The sequence below is a fragment of the Moschus berezovskii genome, chromosome 4 (genome assembly GCF_049115385.1).
Source record: "Moschus berezovskii isolate FMDL1 chromosome 4, NW_MosBer_1.0, whole genome shotgun sequence".
NCBI lineage: Eukaryota > Metazoa > Chordata > Mammalia > Artiodactyla > Moschidae > Moschus > Moschus berezovskii.
The window spans coordinates 79,333,656-79,351,639 of record NC_142463.1 but is presented as its reverse complement, the minus strand read 5'-3'; the positions used below and the strand labels follow the sequence as shown (position 1 = coordinate 79,351,639).

General features: G+C 37.9%; 1 protein-coding gene across 7 annotated transcripts in view; it reads right to left on the bottom strand.

The window, feature by feature from the left end:
• The window catches only part of CDC14A (cell division cycle 14A), a 180,894-nt gene that overhangs the window by 130,886 nt on the left and 32,024 nt on the right, over positions 1–17,984 (bottom strand). For all 7 annotated transcript variants that reach the window (XM_055403615.2, XM_055403616.2, XM_088835517.1 and 4 more), the window contains one exon: positions 11,743–11,835. In XM_055403615.2, the coding sequence (XP_055259590.1) occupies positions 11,743–11,835 (93 nt within the window). The remainder of the gene's footprint in view (positions 1–11,742; positions 11,836–17,984) is intronic.

Here is a 17,984-nt window from a genome sequence, read left to right as displayed (position 1 = left end):
AAATCTTATATGCCATTTTAGCTCTCATCTGTCAGTGAGTTTAGGTCTTCCCGTTATTTTGTGAGTGTAGGTATATAGTCACAAAAAATAATAATCTGTGTTATCTTTATCTGTAGAGTTATTATTTTTTTAATTGCTCATTTAAGCTTTTGGATGACACTTCTGAGAGTAAAATAAAAAATTAAAGTAGCTAAATTCTAAAGTATTCCTTTAATTTCTCTTACTGATATTTCATTATTAGTGCATAGAAGTACAGCAGATTTCAGCATGCTGATTTTGTATCTAAGTTTAATAAGTAAACAGTTAAACTTATCAATACATAAACTGACAGATTTGAGACATTTTATTGGTGGATCTGTAATATACTTTCATTCTAAAACTATTTCCTTAAAAGAATTTCTATAACTCTAAAAATAATATTTATATACATTAAACAATAAAGCATTCTTTATATAGATTATCTGAACATTTTTAAAAAATAAGTGGGAGAATGTTTCTTGGTTTACATTCATGTATTTCAGTCTCTTAGCTCTATCTTATAATGTGCATCTGATTTCTTGATTTTAAAATGTATTTTAACTTTTAAAAGTAAAAGTAACTTCATTCATCTTCAGATCTGCTTGCATTGTTTAATAAATGTGCAACTGCACATTACAAAAAAAGTATGCATTCAAAAACCCTTATAAATCTAAGGTTTAAGATTAGACATCATGAGGTCAATGGGGTATTATATGCCATGAGCACAAATTTATAAATTAAATTGGACAGGCACTCACATAACAGACCCAGAGGTAGGCTCACTGCTGGCTCCTCGGGGCCCTCAGGGCCCCCACGGCTGATCCAAGCACAGGTGTTTCTCATTCAAGGTTGTCCCCAAAGAATAAATGCACATTTGGACGACCAGGAAGAAGGGGATGTGTAGGAGAGGAGTATGAGGAAAACAGAGAGATTCAAATGGAAGTGTGATATGAAAAGATAAACTGTATTATTTGAGGGCTTAAACCAAACTCAGATTTTTCTAAGGATCAAGTAGCAACTGAATGAAAATCACGTGGGAGCCAGCAGTACATCTTGATATTTAGAGAAGAACCTCTGAGGAGTTCAGAACACTTTCGATTTCCTTAAGCTATTCATTTTAAGTGAAGGATAACCCAGATGGGCCAAACAATCACCTGCACATTCAATGCCAAAATCAGTGCCCTAAAAAAGATCCAAATACATTTCAGATCTAAGCACAGTAAGCAGTAAACACAGTAATTCAGATCTAAGCACAATTCTCCAATGGCTGTGAGCAACAAAATCAACTTAATGGATAAAGACTTTTCTTTTTTTTAATAAAATAGGACAGAATATAAAAGATCAGTATGCCTCACCCATCGTAAGGTAAGAATGGTTTCATTAATCTTTTGTTTCAATTATTCATATGAATGGTGTGTGTGTGTGAACTAAGTTGCAAGTAAAATATGTTTCTTACTATGAATTATAGTAAAAAAAAGCTTAAAAAAAACCAGTTCTGAATATCAGCCTCAACTATCTCATGTCACTCTTTAGTTCTCCTGTGTTTCTATCACTCCTGACACTTTGAACTACTTGGGGACATCCACAGACATCACTAAAGCAAATGTGAGGAAAACTGCCATTTCACCTGGTTTGTACACAAACATGTGGTGTTAGCTCCATCAGCTAAAGTTCAGATGCTGCCTTGAAGAGAAACTACGTGACCAGTGTATTTGAAACATTGCTTTCCAATGGAAAAATTCTACCCTTCCACACTGAATGCTGCTTTGACTCTTTTGCAGAAATGGCCTGAAGAATTCCATGGACTACTGTATAGTCCATGAGGTCGCAAAGAGTCAGACAGGACTGAGCGACTTTCGCTTTCACTTAGTTTAGACACAGTATTATTCCAAGATTGGCATTGCTCAGCTTCCTGCTGTGAGGGGATATACTCCCAACTGGGAACTTGGGGGCAGGTTCTCGTCCTTCTCTTTCACTAACTGGATTTGACCTTGGGCAAGACATTTGACCTCTCTGGGCTGAGATTCTCCATCTGCGAAAGCAATACTGGAGCAGATTTTTTTCTTAGTTTCCTACAGAGATACTTCAGTGGTTCTGCAGACTGAGTCTTTTGGGTGTTTTAGCTGGAGAAGGAAATGGCAACCCACTCCAGTGTTCATGCCTGGAGAATCCCAGGGACGGGGGAGCCTGGTGGACTGCCGTCTATGGGGTCGCACAGAGTCGGACACGACTGAAGCGACTTAGCAGCAGCAGCAGCACCAAGTCACACAATGTAACAGATAATGTCTACAGGAGCTTTCAGTGCTTCTTTCCTAATTTTCTTTCATAAAAAAATAGTTAAATTTTTTAATGCAACTAATTGAAAATTTTTCCAGTATTCTTTTCTTGAGGTTTTGAGTTAGTTCTTACTGAAAAGTATGTTGGGAGTACAAGGACAACTATTTAAAAATGTCTGACATTTTCAAACAACTACTTATATGCATAAATAAGGATTTTCCCCTATTGAGAAAAACAGAAATAATGCTGGGGTTAAAAATGAAGACTATCACCCATAACACTGATTTCAAATGTTTGTGTATATTAATAAAGTCCATTTCAATTCTAAAATATTAGAGACCTGTAAAAATATCTTATTTTACTCAGTAACTTTAAAAAATAATGCCTCAAAACACTGTGATTCCTGTTGTTATTTCTATAATTAGTACTGACTTCATAGTTTTAAGCACTCGAGTTTTTTAAATGCTCCATATCAAACTTTCAAGAATTGTGAGACATTATTTATCCATAAATATATGGATAGATTATCATTATCCACCTACCCCAATTAACATTATCCGATGTTACTAATGCTTATCAATTAAGTATTCAGTCATTCACGCAAGTGTTTATTGAGCACTTCGGATATGTCAGACACTGTTCTAGACTCTGGGGCTGTTGTGGGAACAAAACAAGGTTCCCTGTTACATTACAAATATATATCCCCTTAATTCAGTAGGTAAATGAAACAAATGGACACAAGCTTTTCAGATAGAAAGTATATATCTTTTCAAAACTATAGGATTCAAAACTGGGTGAGCAGACACAGTATCAGCCCTGAAATGTACAATCCTAAATACAGTGTGTGTGTGTGTGTTTACAACACAGAGGAAACTTGTTAGAAGGAGAAAAGGGAAAAAAAAATACTAAAAAGATATACTCAGTTAAACTTGAGAATACAACTTTCCACAAGTGAAAAGCAAACTGCTGATTTTTCTAGCCCACAGCTAAATGAAATATGCAAGGAGAATTGAAAAAGATGATACTGCTCTATCCACATGCAGAAGACAAACAGAATTTCCAAATTCAAAGAGTTTGAAATTGAACATGCTGTATGATTTAGGGAGCCTGACCTGCTTAAAGATACCAAAAATACTAGCCTGCAAGGATAAAAGCCTCTCTGGCCCATTTACAGGCACCATCACAATAGCATGCTTGCCTATCAAGCTATAAAAGGAAGGAACTGCAAACAGGATATTGCCCTGCCCCAACCATGGGCCACTCCTCCTTCCTCCACAATTTCTATAAGCAGAAGAAACACTACCTGGTAGGTTTATCAAGAAGCCACAGAGGGTGACAGAACACTGGTAGCTGACATCCGCTTTATTACTATTTTAATAAATATTTAAGGAAAACACCTTGTTATTTTGAACCAATATTTTTCTAGATAATTTCACCTACATTTTAGATAACATTTGTTTAACCTATAAGTTTTTAATGTCAATTTAAAGCAGTTCTGAAGTTGCAATTTATGGATGAATTATGAGTCAGAGATTAAGGAAATGAACATGCTTGTTCCAGAAAATAAAGACAAAAACAAATTTAAAGTTAGCTGGCCTGGTTTACAATCTCCCAATGGTCTAAACACACACACGTATTAACCATTTTTAAATACCCGTTATGCAAAGGTATATGACACTGAAGAGTTCCCATGATAATAAATTTAGTTAAAACTGGCTTAAATAGGGTAATAATACTTTAAGAGCCTAAACTAATGCTGATTTGTTTTTAAATAAAAGACTATTAATCACAGTTGTGGCAATCTAAAGATGAAAATCCACAAAAAGAAGCATTTATAATACAGAAAGTTGTTTGTCACATTATAAAAAAATTTGAAAGGAATCTAAAATGTTAAAAATGGTATGTACTCTACAGGGAATATTATTTGGTCATGCGCTGCTGCTGCTGATGCTAAGTTGCTTCAGTCGTGTCCGACTCTGTGTGAGCCCACCAGGCTCCTCTGTCCACAGGATTCTCCAGGCAAGAATACTGGAGTGGGTTGCCATTTCCTTCTCCATTTGGTCATGTAGGTAGCAAAAAAGGCAAAACACATGTTGTTGTTTGGTGGCTAAGTTGTGTCTGACTCTGTAACCCCATGTAGACCAAGTGAAAAATGGTTCACAAAACTACATTGCGATTATGCCTAAGCTTAGAGAGCGGTAATTGCAAGTTTCCTACTTTTCTTCTATAATGTGGTTATGCCAATTTTTAGACTGAATTCATTAAATTATCCTCTTTACAAAATGACATTTAGAATAATTTAATCATTTTCTATCTCCTAACTGCCCCAGCACCACCACCAAAAGCATCCTCCCTTCCATGCCATGCCCCATGTCTGATACTCCATTCCCAACTTGGCCCACTGGGACTGGTCATCCTTAATCCCTCTCAAATCTCTCCAGGTTTGACCCTGGTCTGCCAACACCCAAACCAGAAGGCAGGGAGCTATTCACCTTAGTATCCTCAACTCCTAGAACAAGGTTTCATGTATGACAAGGGCTGGAAAAACACTCTTTGAATGAATTTTTATTCAAATTTGACACTTACTACACACTTTTCCCAACTTACGTATTGCTCATCTGTTCCCCTATTTTAAAGCCAGGCATTCCTTCTTTTTGTTTTTAATTTTTTTTTTATTTCCCAGAGTTCACTACAATGCTGAGTAGAGCTCATCTGAGCTAAATAAATATTTACTGAACTAACAAATACCTGAACACAGATCTCAAAAGTGAGAAATTCATCTGGTTTGGGCAAATTCTTCCTTTAGAATACAAACAATTTCCTGGAGAGTTTTTTTCATAAACAGGTAATGAATTTTGTCAAAAGCTTTCTCTGCATCTATTGAGATGATCATATGATTTTTATCTTTCAATCTGTTAATATGGTATATCAAATTGATTTGCATATATTGAACAATCCTTGTATCCCTGCGATAAAGCCCACTTGATCATGATGTATGACCTTTTTAATGTGTTACTGGATTCTGTTCGCTAAAATTTTGTTGAGGATTTTTGCTTCTACATTCGTCAATGATATTGGCCTGTAATTTTCTTTTTTTGTGGCATCTGTGTCTGGTTTTGGTATCAGGGTGATGGTAGGCTTGTAAAATTAGTTTGGGAGTTTTCCTTCCTCTGCAATTTTCTGGAAGAGTTTGAGCAAGACAGCTGTTAGCTCTTCTCTAAACTTTTGGTAGAATTCGCCTGTGAAGCCACCTGGCTCTGGGCTTTTGTTTGTTGGAAGATTTTTTATTTCAGTTTCAACCTCAGTGCTTGTGATTGGTCTGTTTATCAGTTTTGAAAAGTTATACTTCATTCTAGGAGGAAAAAAAAAAAAACTCATACGCACAGTTTCACACCTTCCAGTGAATTATTCTAAGTAATCATCAGAGTAACAACCATATGAATGTCACTGAGTTAAGGAAGGATCAAGTATGAAATGGATGGAAAGGAAGGAAGACAAGAAGACAAGAGGCGAGCAGCCTTGGCTCTTCAGGAGAAGTAAGACAACGGCTCAGAAAACAATCTGGAACTCAACACAGCTTTCCCGCCTAGAGCACCAGCTGTTCCTAAGTGCTTACAATGCCACAAGGCCAGGCACTGCCCTGACCCCTTCATGAGCATGACCTCCTCAGTCCTCACCACAACTATGTTGGGCAGGATGTTATTATCTCTGTTTTAAAGATGGAAAAAACAGGAGTTTGGACGAGTTAAAGCGTTTGGTCAAGACATACAAATAAGTGAATTCAAGGCCAAGCTGTGGCTCAGCTGAAGTCTTTGCTCTCAGCGTCTACACCAGAGGCAGAAGGGCTTCTTTGCAATTAGTAGTAGACTTAGAGGTATAATATAACTGCTAAGGCCTTAAGTATAGTATACAGAGGGAACAGCAGACACAGACATGGTTAGAAAGTCTACAAACATTAGCTTTGTCATCCCTGATTCAGACATGACATCTGGGTCAGGCCAGTCCCAGTTAATCCATAATTAGATCCCTTACTGAGCAATGTGAAACCTTAACAAATGTGTTAAGGAACATATAGTGTGTTTACCATCTTTGTTTAAGTATCCTCGTCATACCTAAAAAAATTCTTAATTCTTTAACCCTGAATTATTTTCCAGTCCTTCAATCATCATGGCCTCTGCAAATTCCCCTTGACCTCTTTAGCACAGTTCTGTGAACTGAAAACAATACAGAAATCAGTGAGGATTTAGTCTGTAAGCATGTGGCAGGAAACTAATTAATTCATGCTTACAAATTTTTAAAAGCCATCTTTAAATTGTTAGTCACTCAGTCATGTCCGACTCTTTGCAACCCCATGCACTATAGCCCACCAGGTTCCTCTGTCCATGGAATTCTCCAGGCAAGAATATTGGAGAGGATAGCCATTCCCTTTTCCAGGGGAACTTCCTGACCCAGAGATTGAACCCTGGTCTACTGCACTGCAGGCAGATTCTTTATTGTCTGAGTCACCTGGGAAGCCCTCTATGAACTGAAAACAGTATAAAAACCAATGAGGATTTGGTCTTCAAGCATGTGGCAAGAACCTAATTAACTCATGCTTATAATTTTTCAAGAGCCATCTTCTTTAAACTCATCTGAGAGTAATTTGGATGCTATAATGATCTAAGCTTCTTAACTCTGAAACTGCACTGTGTATTGTACTGGAAGGGAAAACCTCTTTTCAAAAGAGTTGATCTGTTCTTAAAATTTGAACCCTCCATCTCAAGGGGCACAGTGGCTCAACTTAAGGGGTAAAGAGATGCTTCATGAGTGGGGACTTCCCTGAAATGGATGTCTGTCACTTGGGAAGTGTCACTGTGATCTCCAGCGGTCACATCATTCCAACAACTCTTGCTTTCAGATACGGGTACATAATGTTTGCACAAGCTGTCACACTCAAAAGCAAGGTGTGATAATTGCACAACAATATGAATGTACCTAATACCACTGAACTATACACTTAAAAATGCTTAAGACTCATCCAAAAAAAAAAGATTTTTGGTAACTATATATGGCAACAGATGTTAACTGGATTTGTTGTGGTGATCATACTGTAATGTATACAAATATTGAATCATTTTCTTGTACTTCTGAAACTAACATAATGTTATGTCAGTTATAACTCAATAAAAAAATAATTTAAAAAGAAACAAAGAAAAATTAAGATAGTAAGTTGCATGGTACGTGTATTTCACCATAATAAAAATAAACGAAAAAAAGTTTATCAAAAGAGAAAAAAAAAGAAGTAAAGTAGTGATGTGACTTTGTATACAGACACTTCCCTTGGTCCATAACCTTTGCTTTGAGCCTGCATTTTTAAAGACCATAGTTGGCTCAGTATACTGCGAATATTTCTAGTAATGAGGAAGCTACAACTTTAAGCTATATCCAATTAATCCAATTTGATCGTTTTCAGTTTCCCTCTGAAGTGACCCAAAGGAAGTTATCTTCCTTCTTTCTTTCATATTTTATCATTTCATTATTCATTCATTCAGTAGATATTTATGGAGCACCTACCACCGACTGGGCACAGTTCTAAACCGATGCTCAGTGTTCAAGCACTGAAACAGCTTCACACCAGTGGCAAATAACCCAGTGCAGCCCCCTCCCACCCCCCATTGCTAGCCACATTGTCTCCTCCCTGGGACACCCTCCACCCTGGACTTCCCCATGATTCAGCACAGCAGGAAGGCTCCACTGTGGCCAGCTTCCAGTTCAACTAGCGAATGCCTGGGCCTAACTCCTGATTAAATATTTTATCACTTCCTAGACACAGCAATGAACAAAACTGACAAGGTCCCTACTTTATGGTCTAGGAAAGAGATAATAAACAAGTAAGTACACAAACAGACCTGATAGTTTCAAGTAGTAGAGTACAGTAAAAATAAATAAACAAATAAAACATCTAGGGCTAGAGGATACTGGAGGTGGGGGAAGCAAGGTAAAACTCGAGAGAAGTCTCTCTGAGGAGGTGACATAAGATCAGAAGGAAGAAGGAATGTATTATGTCTGAGGTAAAAAACATTCCAGAGAGAGAGAACAGAAATACCAAGGCTTGTGGTGGGAACAAGCTTGTGATGTCAGGATTAAAAGGCATCTAGAGTAAGGAGAAGGAACTGGCAACCCACTCCAGTGTTCTTACCCGGAGAATCCCAGGGAGAGGGGAGCTTGGTGGGCTACCGTCTATGGGGTCGCACAGAGTCAGACACGACTGAAGCGACTTAGCAGCAGCAGCAGCAGAGTAAGGAGATCACAGAGGTAGAAAGGGCTAGATCAGGGAAGATCTTAATGGCACTGGGTAAAGAGGCTGAATTTCATGCCAAGAACAGTGAGCAAACATTAGACAGATTTGAAAGAGGGTAATGATCAAATTTATAGTTTTAGAACGTTAGTCTGACAACTGCGTGGCAACCGAATTAAAGGACAGCAAAGGTGTGAAAAGGAGACGATGTATGAAGCTATGGTGGTCATCCAGGTGAACAGTGACAGTGGCTTGGACTAGGTGACAGCAACAGAGATGAAAAGAAGCATTCTGACTCAGTACATGTTTTAGAGTTAGAAACTACTGATGAGTGTAATCTGGAGGAGACAAGAATCAAAATGACTACTATCCTTTGATTTAGTAAGTTGCTGATGGTGGCTCATTTACTTAAAAAGTCATTGAGTAGGGGACTAAATAGATTTGTGGAGAGGAGGAGTAAAAATTTCTGCCAAGATCAGAGAGGCAAACGTAGAAAACAGACTTGTGGACACAGGGGCAAGGAGAGGGTGGGACAAATTGAGAGAAACATTGACATATATATACCATCAAGTGTAAAATAGATATCTAATGGGAAGTAACCATATAGCACAGGGAGCTCAGCCTGGCACTCTGTGGCCCTAGAGGGGTGAGGGGTGGGGTGGGAGAGAGGCTCAAGACAGAGGGGATATACGTGTACTTACAGATGATTCACGCTGCTGCACAACAGAAAGCAACACAACAGTGTAAAGCAATTATACCCTAATTAAAAATAAATTTTTAAAAACTGTGCCACAATAAATGTGAGATATCATTTTGATATATGATATAGGGCTTTCCAACAGGCAGTTAGATATTTGATTTTGATAATAATCCTGTGAGACAGACCAGAAAACCCTGGCACTAACCAAATTTTACTAATGAGAAAACGAAGGCTCAGAGAAAAAGTCTTGTCTTAGTACAAAATATTTTTTAGTAGTCAATGCCCCTTGATAGAAGAATGATAACCACATTTCAAAAAGGGAGACACCTCCACTGCTGGGAACTCTGAAAAATACACAGGTACATAGTTCATGCCATTTGACTACACAGCTGTTCCAAAGTCAAAGTCTTTTATGTCCAAGAAGATTCCCCTGGGAGATTATGACTTATCCCAATAGCAATAATGTAATATATGTGAAACTTAGCTGAGATGTATAATGTCTTCTTAAAACATCAGAATCAACAATTAAATGCACACATACAATACAAAGTAAAGCATAAAATTTTCTTTCAGGAAAGATTGCGACTCCTGGTTTTCATTTTTATTAAGTGCTGTGTCCAAAAGCTTCCTGGGGAACACATTTCTAAAATTAGAAAAGAAAATCAATTGGGAAATGACTAACACAAGAATAATTACCCTGCTTCTCAGGACTGTAACAGCCTGTAAGACAAGCTCAAGCTGCCCTCAGCACTTCCCCAGACTGCTTTCCTCTCATTTGATTGCTTTAAAGTGGTGGAAACCTCTGCATTAGAAGATATATTTTACCCCCAAGCGCAACACATCTGTTAGAACTAAACTTCCGTTCAAAATCCCAAAGGCACCATGCTGAACTTAAGGATGTCACTAAAAACAGGCACTAAGAAAGAAAAAAGAGAAAGAAGTGGGGAGGGAGGGAAGACGGGGAAGGAAAGGAGGGAGTAGCAGACGGCCTCTCCTGACAATTACTTGTGATAAAGGCCTCACGAAACAACATGCTCAAAGGAAGGACAAAACCCCTCAGGAAGACACGATGTTTACATGGCTTGAATCCGGAGGTTATTACAGGCTCTCCATATTCTAAATACACAGTTGTCAATTATCAGTTTCAAATAAATAGCAATCATCAAAGGTGAAGTGAAAAATAAGCATGCCAGCTTAATTCAGCTTACCAGCACTTCACTGAACCTTCATGCCAACAGTCAGCTTTTCATGCATGCTCTCCAAATAAAAGCAAGAGCCTGGCTGGCGCTACAAATAATCCTAGAATCCTCAGAATTGGGAGCAAACTTAGAGGTCCTTATATCCAACCCTCTCATTTAACAGATAAGGAAACTAAGTAAAGCTAAGAAAGATAAAGTGGTTTACCCATCATCCCAGAGCCACTTCAGGATGAAAAGCGGTGTTTCTGATTCTTAGTCATGATTCCAAGTACTAGAGCATGCTGTCTATGGAGTGATAAAGAAAGGTACCACCAGGGATGGCCCAAGGCTTTCTGGTAGCCACAGCCTGATGAGAAATGGTGGGCAGAGCTGGGCACCTCCATTTGGAAACAAGGTCCCAGGCCGCAAGCTGGCTGTCAGCTTGCCACTACTCTCAGCCCACACCCCGCAACAGCTGACAGTCTCTGCAACAGCACAGCTGGGTTTTTGCCCCCAGAGCTTTTGGGTTGATGTGGCAGAGTTTGATGTCTGGTAGCTGGTGCCTCCTTCCATCAAGGTCTTCAGAGGAAGGCCCTTAAAAGGTCACATAGCAGTGAGCTTCCAGGCTTTAGAGACACAGACTCTGCCGAAGGATGAGATGGAAAAGGACACCTCTCTCCCCTCCCTACCCAATCCTAGTATGTATAGAAAATTCTAGAAGTGTTCACGCCAAAATTGTGTAGCACATTCATGTGAAACTCACATTTACATTTCAGTGTTTACAGAGGACAAAATTTCTAATCAAGATTAATTTTGAAAAGCCATGTCTAGTGATTAGGGAAGCTGTAAGATATGCAGGATTTATATTCAGCTTGCTTACTGTAAACACTTGTATCGATGAATAAAGGGATTGACAATGATAATAATCCTCCCCCATGCAATCAAAGATTTCCTCTTATTCCCAAGAGGAAACTTTTAACAGTATTTAATAATCTTCTACTATATATTTTTTCCTGTAAATATCCTTTCTTTTTATAAAACACCTATACAACTGTGGGATACAAGCTATATGTTGTAGTCCCAAGATTCTCTCATTAGCTACTGGAAAATAAGACCCAAGAGTAAATGGTTCATCAATATCGGTCCACACTTTCCATTCCAGATCAATTTGCAAGTTGCTAATAATCTTCACCATCTCCCAAATCCACTGAAAAAGCATCCTGGATTTTATTTGACAGCGTTAACATTCCAGTGGCCAGATTATAGAAAATAATCATGAAAAAAGTACTCACGGCATAAGCACCTATCAAAAATGCGGCATTTGCTCTTTTCCGTTGGTCAAAACAGGTGTAGTGCACTATTCTCTTTCTTGATAAACTGTATGACTAGAGAGAGGGAATAAAAAGAGTTAGCGTGACCACAGAAACAACGTGCAAAAAACACCATCTCTTAACGTACAGAGATGTGTGATAATCAGTGACATTTAACAATGTTTTAATTTCTGTGGCATCAATGTATAAGTATTACAGGATGAAAGGTTACCAGCTCAGACATTTTACAGCTCAATCATCATGTAAGAACTGACACTATACCAAATATGTTTCTCTCCAAGAAAGGAGACTAATGCAGTAGGAAATAATTAAATTATTGCGATCTTTATTAGCCAGAATAATTTTTGAAGATTTACACTTGATCTTGCATGTAAAATTTATTCATCATTTTTCATTCCCTACATACCACACTCACTCCCAGAAAACTTATCTTTACTTTTAACATTACGCCATTTGTTTTTAAATGTGCCAACCAATCTATTTTCCTCTCTAAAAAATTGTAAATGCCTATATTAACTAGAGTGTCAATATTAATATTTTCTTTTTCTAACATTCTATAAAAATCCCCATTTAATTATCTGAAAATAAATGGTTAATGGAAAAAGATGAACCATCAAAAGGATTATGTCAGCAAACATCTTAACACGATAGCAATACATTATATTTATTCATTCAAATGAACAATTATTAAGCACCTGCTGTTCTTTGCCAGGCAATATGCTGCATGCTCAAACAAATCCAAAATAAGCAACACAGTATTTTGTGTACATGCTAAACATGAAAAGAAGGTAAAAATTAAAAGATCCATTAAAATAAAATCAAATTATTAGTAAACTCAAACATAAAACAATGAAAACAGGATACAGCTCGATTTCCTCATATTTTAAAAGTTATTTGGTTTTCCTCATACTTCAAAACAGACAAATGGTTCTCAAAATACAGACACATAAATGCATTTTAACATTTATCTATAAATTCATTGCTACTGCCAAAGTAGCTTTTTATACTTTACACACTGACTACAATCCACAGAATATCTGCTTTGAGAGCCCCTTTAAAAATGTAGATAATGAGGCTTCTGAGCCATCAGGGAAGCCCCTGATGGCTCAGGAGGTAAAGCCTCTCAGAAGGTAAAGCAAGGCGGAAGACCCAGGTTCAATCCCTAGGTCGTGAAGATCCCCTGGAGAAGGCAATGGCAACCCACCCCAGTACTCTTGCCTGGAAAATCCCATGGACGGAGGAGCCTGGTAGGCTGCAGTCCATGGGATCATGAAGAGTCGGACACGACTGAGTGACTTCACTTTCTTTCTTTTCTTTCTTCTTAAAAATGTAAGAACTCAACTGTATACCTTTCTTTACCCTGCTATTTTCTATAAGGAAAAGAAACTCTTTCAAAACTCTGAAGCCAATTCTAAGATGAAACTGCAACATTCTGGCTTTAACATGTAACCAAAGAAAATTAGTTTCATGGTTGTGAGCCTGGAAACCCTCACCGCCCCAACTCAGTCTTTGATAACCAAGACTCATATTCTGAAAATAGCATTGCTCTTTGAAATTAAACTTTGAAAAATAAGTGTCTGCCTCTAAGAGAGTCTCTTAGTACCAAAGTCCTTATTTCCAGACAAGCTTACTAAAATACCCCTATGAAATAAATTTTGAGTTCATTTAAAAAATAAAAGTACATTTTATTCAATTCCGTTCAGTCGAATTAATGCACACAAGTTATCTAAAGACTTCAAGGTCACCATCAATGGTGGCCCTGACACCTGCCTACTTGCTTCCTCCACCGGAACTGTATTATCTGCTGGATATTTCTTGTTTGTGTCTTTGTTTTTGCCAGTGATTTATCTCCATCAATAAGTTATATTTTATTTACTGAAAGGAGAATCAAGGCTCTTAAAACCTAAGCTTCTTCTATGATCTCTAAATCCGAAGCCACCTAAAGAATGCCTTACAGAGCCCAGGCCTCCATTAACATGAGTCAGATGGACCACAAGGACTCAGCTCTTCTGGCTCCCAGTCTCTCACTATTTTTATTTCCTGACTCTCTAACACACCTGTGAGGGAGTTTAAATTACCTGTCTGGAGGCTCTTTTCTACTAAGAGTTTAGGATTCATGACAAACTACTTAAGTTATCATTAAATAATGTGGAATTAAATTTATTTCACAAATCTACTTGCCAACAATGATAAACTCATATTGCTGTACTTTTATTGCCAATGGTCTTTACTGTTGGCTTGTTCTTGAATTTTCTGTATTTGGTTGCTTTTCTCTCTAATTCTAAAGTATATGGAGTGCAGAGCACCACCCTGCAATGGGAACCATGAAACTGAGGACAGAATTCTGAAGGAAATTTTCTTTTCACTCTATATATAATTTTTAAGTACATATAATACAAATTAAAATTTTAAGGACTTTATAATTTACCTTAAAAGCTTTAAGAAATTACATCAGATAAGGAATTCAGTTCAGTCGCTCAGTCGTGTCCGACTCTTTGCGACCCCATGAACCACAGCACGCCAGGCCTCCCTGTCCATCACCAACTCCCGGAGTTCACTCAAACTCATGTCCATCGAGTCAGTGATGCCATCCAGCCATCTCATTCTCTGTCGTCCCCGTCTCCTCCCACCCCCAATCCCTCCTAGCATCAGACTCTTTTCCAGTGAGTAAATCTACCTAGAAATTTAAATTTTTTAAAATTACCTATCGGAAGCTGCCTATGAGATGGAATCATAATTGACTTTTTAAAATATCTGTCATCACACCTATTCACAAAATTTTCTTCTCATGTGATGAGAACATTCAGGACTTACTCTCTTAGCAACTTTCACATATACAATAGAGTATTATTAACTGTAGTCACCATGCTATATATTACAATAACTAACTTTTTTAAATAAGAGTTTTCTATCTGATTTTCAGGGATGTTTTTAAAACTCCTAGTATTTATTTTGCTTAGTGATTTTGGAATTCTAGTGTTTTTTCTCAGTTAACTCTCAAAAGCACCACAGTCAAAACCCGATCTGTTCAGTGAAGCTTGGCCAGTATCTCAGGTCACACAGAGTTGAGTTCTCACTCAGGGAATCAAAACTAATTCAAAGTGAAGGACAACAGAGAAAAAGCTTAGCCATTACAAGCCTTGTCCTAATTTCCCTCCTTGTCACAGCCAGGCCTTCCTCTTATGGGTCAGCCTGCCCCAGTCTTGCAGCAGCAATGCTGTTCAACAGAGGAGATACTCTGGTACTCATGAATTTTTCAGGGATAACAAAACATTCTGCCAATTGTTTAGCTGGTGCTTTACATGATTGTGTTGATATACACAAACTCTTTAATGTTTCCTCCTTCCAAATATTAAACATGCCCTTTTTCTTAAAACACACACACAAACTACCTATTATATATCAAACTGCTCTAGGAGGAACAATACCATCCATTGGAGACACTGATGACTAAAGTGCCTTTAGAGGAACATGTGGCTCATCCTTTGAGAACTTTTGTGGTAGAACTTCACCACACAAGAGAAGAAAGGTACAGTGTGCAGACAATAGGACTCTGTTTTATAAATGGGCCCCATAGGTATTTTCTCAAGTTCTGCCCTAATATCAAGAGAACTTCCTGCCTCCAAATTGGACAGTTGCCTCTTCCTTACCTGGCCTGTCTCCTCTAGAGTCCAGTGTGCTGGCCAAACCCCTCATGGACATTACTTGATAAATCATACCATCACCTCTGGCTTTCAGTGAGTTCCTTGCTCTATTACAGATTCTTCCTGCTTTACATGAAGAGCTTTGAGATTAAAAAAACACCGTGTACAATAGCAAAGTAAAGTTATAAACTAGTAAATGAATATAGTCTTAAATATAAAGGGGAGGATGTCACAGACGGAATACTAAGACCTCTGTACTGTTCACCTGCTGTGCAGCAAGACTGCATATGACTCACTGCAAATTATAATGTGCAGCCACTATATACTATATTGTAGATTTCTGTCTAGAAACTGGAATATATAGCTTTCTGAATCTTCTTAACTAAGTGGACTCTCCTCTATAATAACAGCAACAACAAGCTAATATTTACTGATCACTTGCTACATTCCATCATTTCTCAAAGCAGTAGGACAGGGCCAGAGGGGTCCAGTTTGACCAGACACAGCAAATCCCAAACCGGAGGTCCTGGACAAGACTACAATGTAACAGGCAAGCAGTGTTTCTCTTTTACCAAGAGAACATAAGCCTGCAGCCATAGAGGGCCTGGCTTACCACACTTGACCCAGAGCTCAAGGTCAGATCATAGAGAGTTGAACACTCTCTGCAAGTGTGGCGGACAGGAGAAATTCAGAACTCTCTGAGCTTGATAACATGTGTAAACCTTAATTCTCAATCATAAGCCATAACAAGTTTCATGGTTCGAAATTTAATTCTCAAGTTGCACTGGTCAATAATTTTAAAACATTTCAGAAACAAAAAAAACTAAATTTCAATCTAAATTTTATTTTATTACTATATTATTATGCTGCATTTCATTCTCTTAACAGACTGGTTCGGAGTCACCTGGAGGGCTTATTGAAACACAGATTGCTGAGCCCCACCCCTAGTTTCTGATTTAGAAGGGAAGAGCCCAAGAAGTTGCATTTCTAACAAGTTCCTCAGTAATGATACTGAGGCTGCTGGTCCAGGGACCACAGCCTGAACTCCACTATGCTAACATATTGCTAAATCTTGAAAAAGAGCTGCATGAAAATGTGTGAATAGGCCCTACACCTGGAAATGTACTATATGGACCCTAACATATTGTCCATCTGGTCTAGTAACTCCAAAAGACATTTAAATTCTTTTAGGAACTCCAAATCATGCCATATGATTTTTTAAAGCATGTTATAAAAAACACATTTCCCCAGATTCTCAGAAAAATTTATTACAATTTGTAAATTATTACATTCCAGCTGGTAACACCTAAGGAAAAAAGTTCCTTTACTGATTCAGTAACCAGACTGCTTTAAATGGTATAATTCCAGAGGTTCCAAATTCAGATGCTCTGAGAGGCCAAGAATTTGAAGTGGGTCAGTTGGCAAACTAGAAAAGTATGCCCAAAGCAGACTGAGCTCTCATGCAGGAGTCTGGGCCCATAATCAGATGCTACAACATTTAAAAGAAGCCAGTAAGTTTAATGAAAAATTTCATAAATTGCAATGCTGACCATATTTTTAAACAGTACTCATGCTCCCTTCCCAAAAAAATGTCTGTGGACTGAAAGAAGCCCATAGGTAATCATTTTGCTGAATCTGGGTACTGGGATACTGCAGTTGAAGAAAGTTCTAATGGTTCTCTCAGCATGAACTGAGTAGCTGTTGTGTGTCAAGCACAGTGCTGAGCAACATGGTAACAAGGGGAGCAGAACCCCAGTCTCTAGCCTCATAAGGCTCACAGTCTAATGAATATTTGATGCTAAATGAAGGGAAAATATTGGCCAAGGCTTATGACAAACAGAAGAGAATAACTACCTAGGGATGCATTCATAGCACAGGAAGGACCAATGTAATTATCTTAATTACAGATACAATAAATGTTTCATTTAACAAGGTAAAAAAATAATAGCTAAAAGATGGGATTCAGTATTGAATATCTATCAATTAACCTAAGCAAAGCTTTGGAAATTTCCAGACCTGTACTGTTTCCCTGAGTGAGAGTTAAAGTTCTACTACTCTTATGTACATCATAAGAGTATGTAATACAGCATATAAAAGTTTGATGGTACTTGTAAACCAAAGTACAATGACTGCAATCGTAGAAAAACACAAATGAAAATGAGGATACTGACCCCAGGCAGACATTTGCTATCTCAGAAAGGGAAGCTATGTGAAAGGTTGCATTCTAGTGAGATCACTGTGAAAAACAAGTCACGGCAACTCAGAGAAAATGATGACACGTTACACAAATCACAAAACCACCAGGCTAACCTTGGATTATGATGACAGTCACAAATCATGCACTTCTCCAGTTTAGGTCAGGAGACTACAAACTACATAACCATTCAAAATCAAAGGTGATACAATTAAGCTCAAAGCCAAAAAATACAGAAACAAAAGAGTTAATGTCCAATTTAAAGAAAGATTTTCAGGGGGCAGCCATTGGGTAAAGTTGCTTGCCATGCTCAAAAGTAAAATCTTCAAGTCGTGTGGTTAGAATGTGGTGTTTCATCAAGCTGT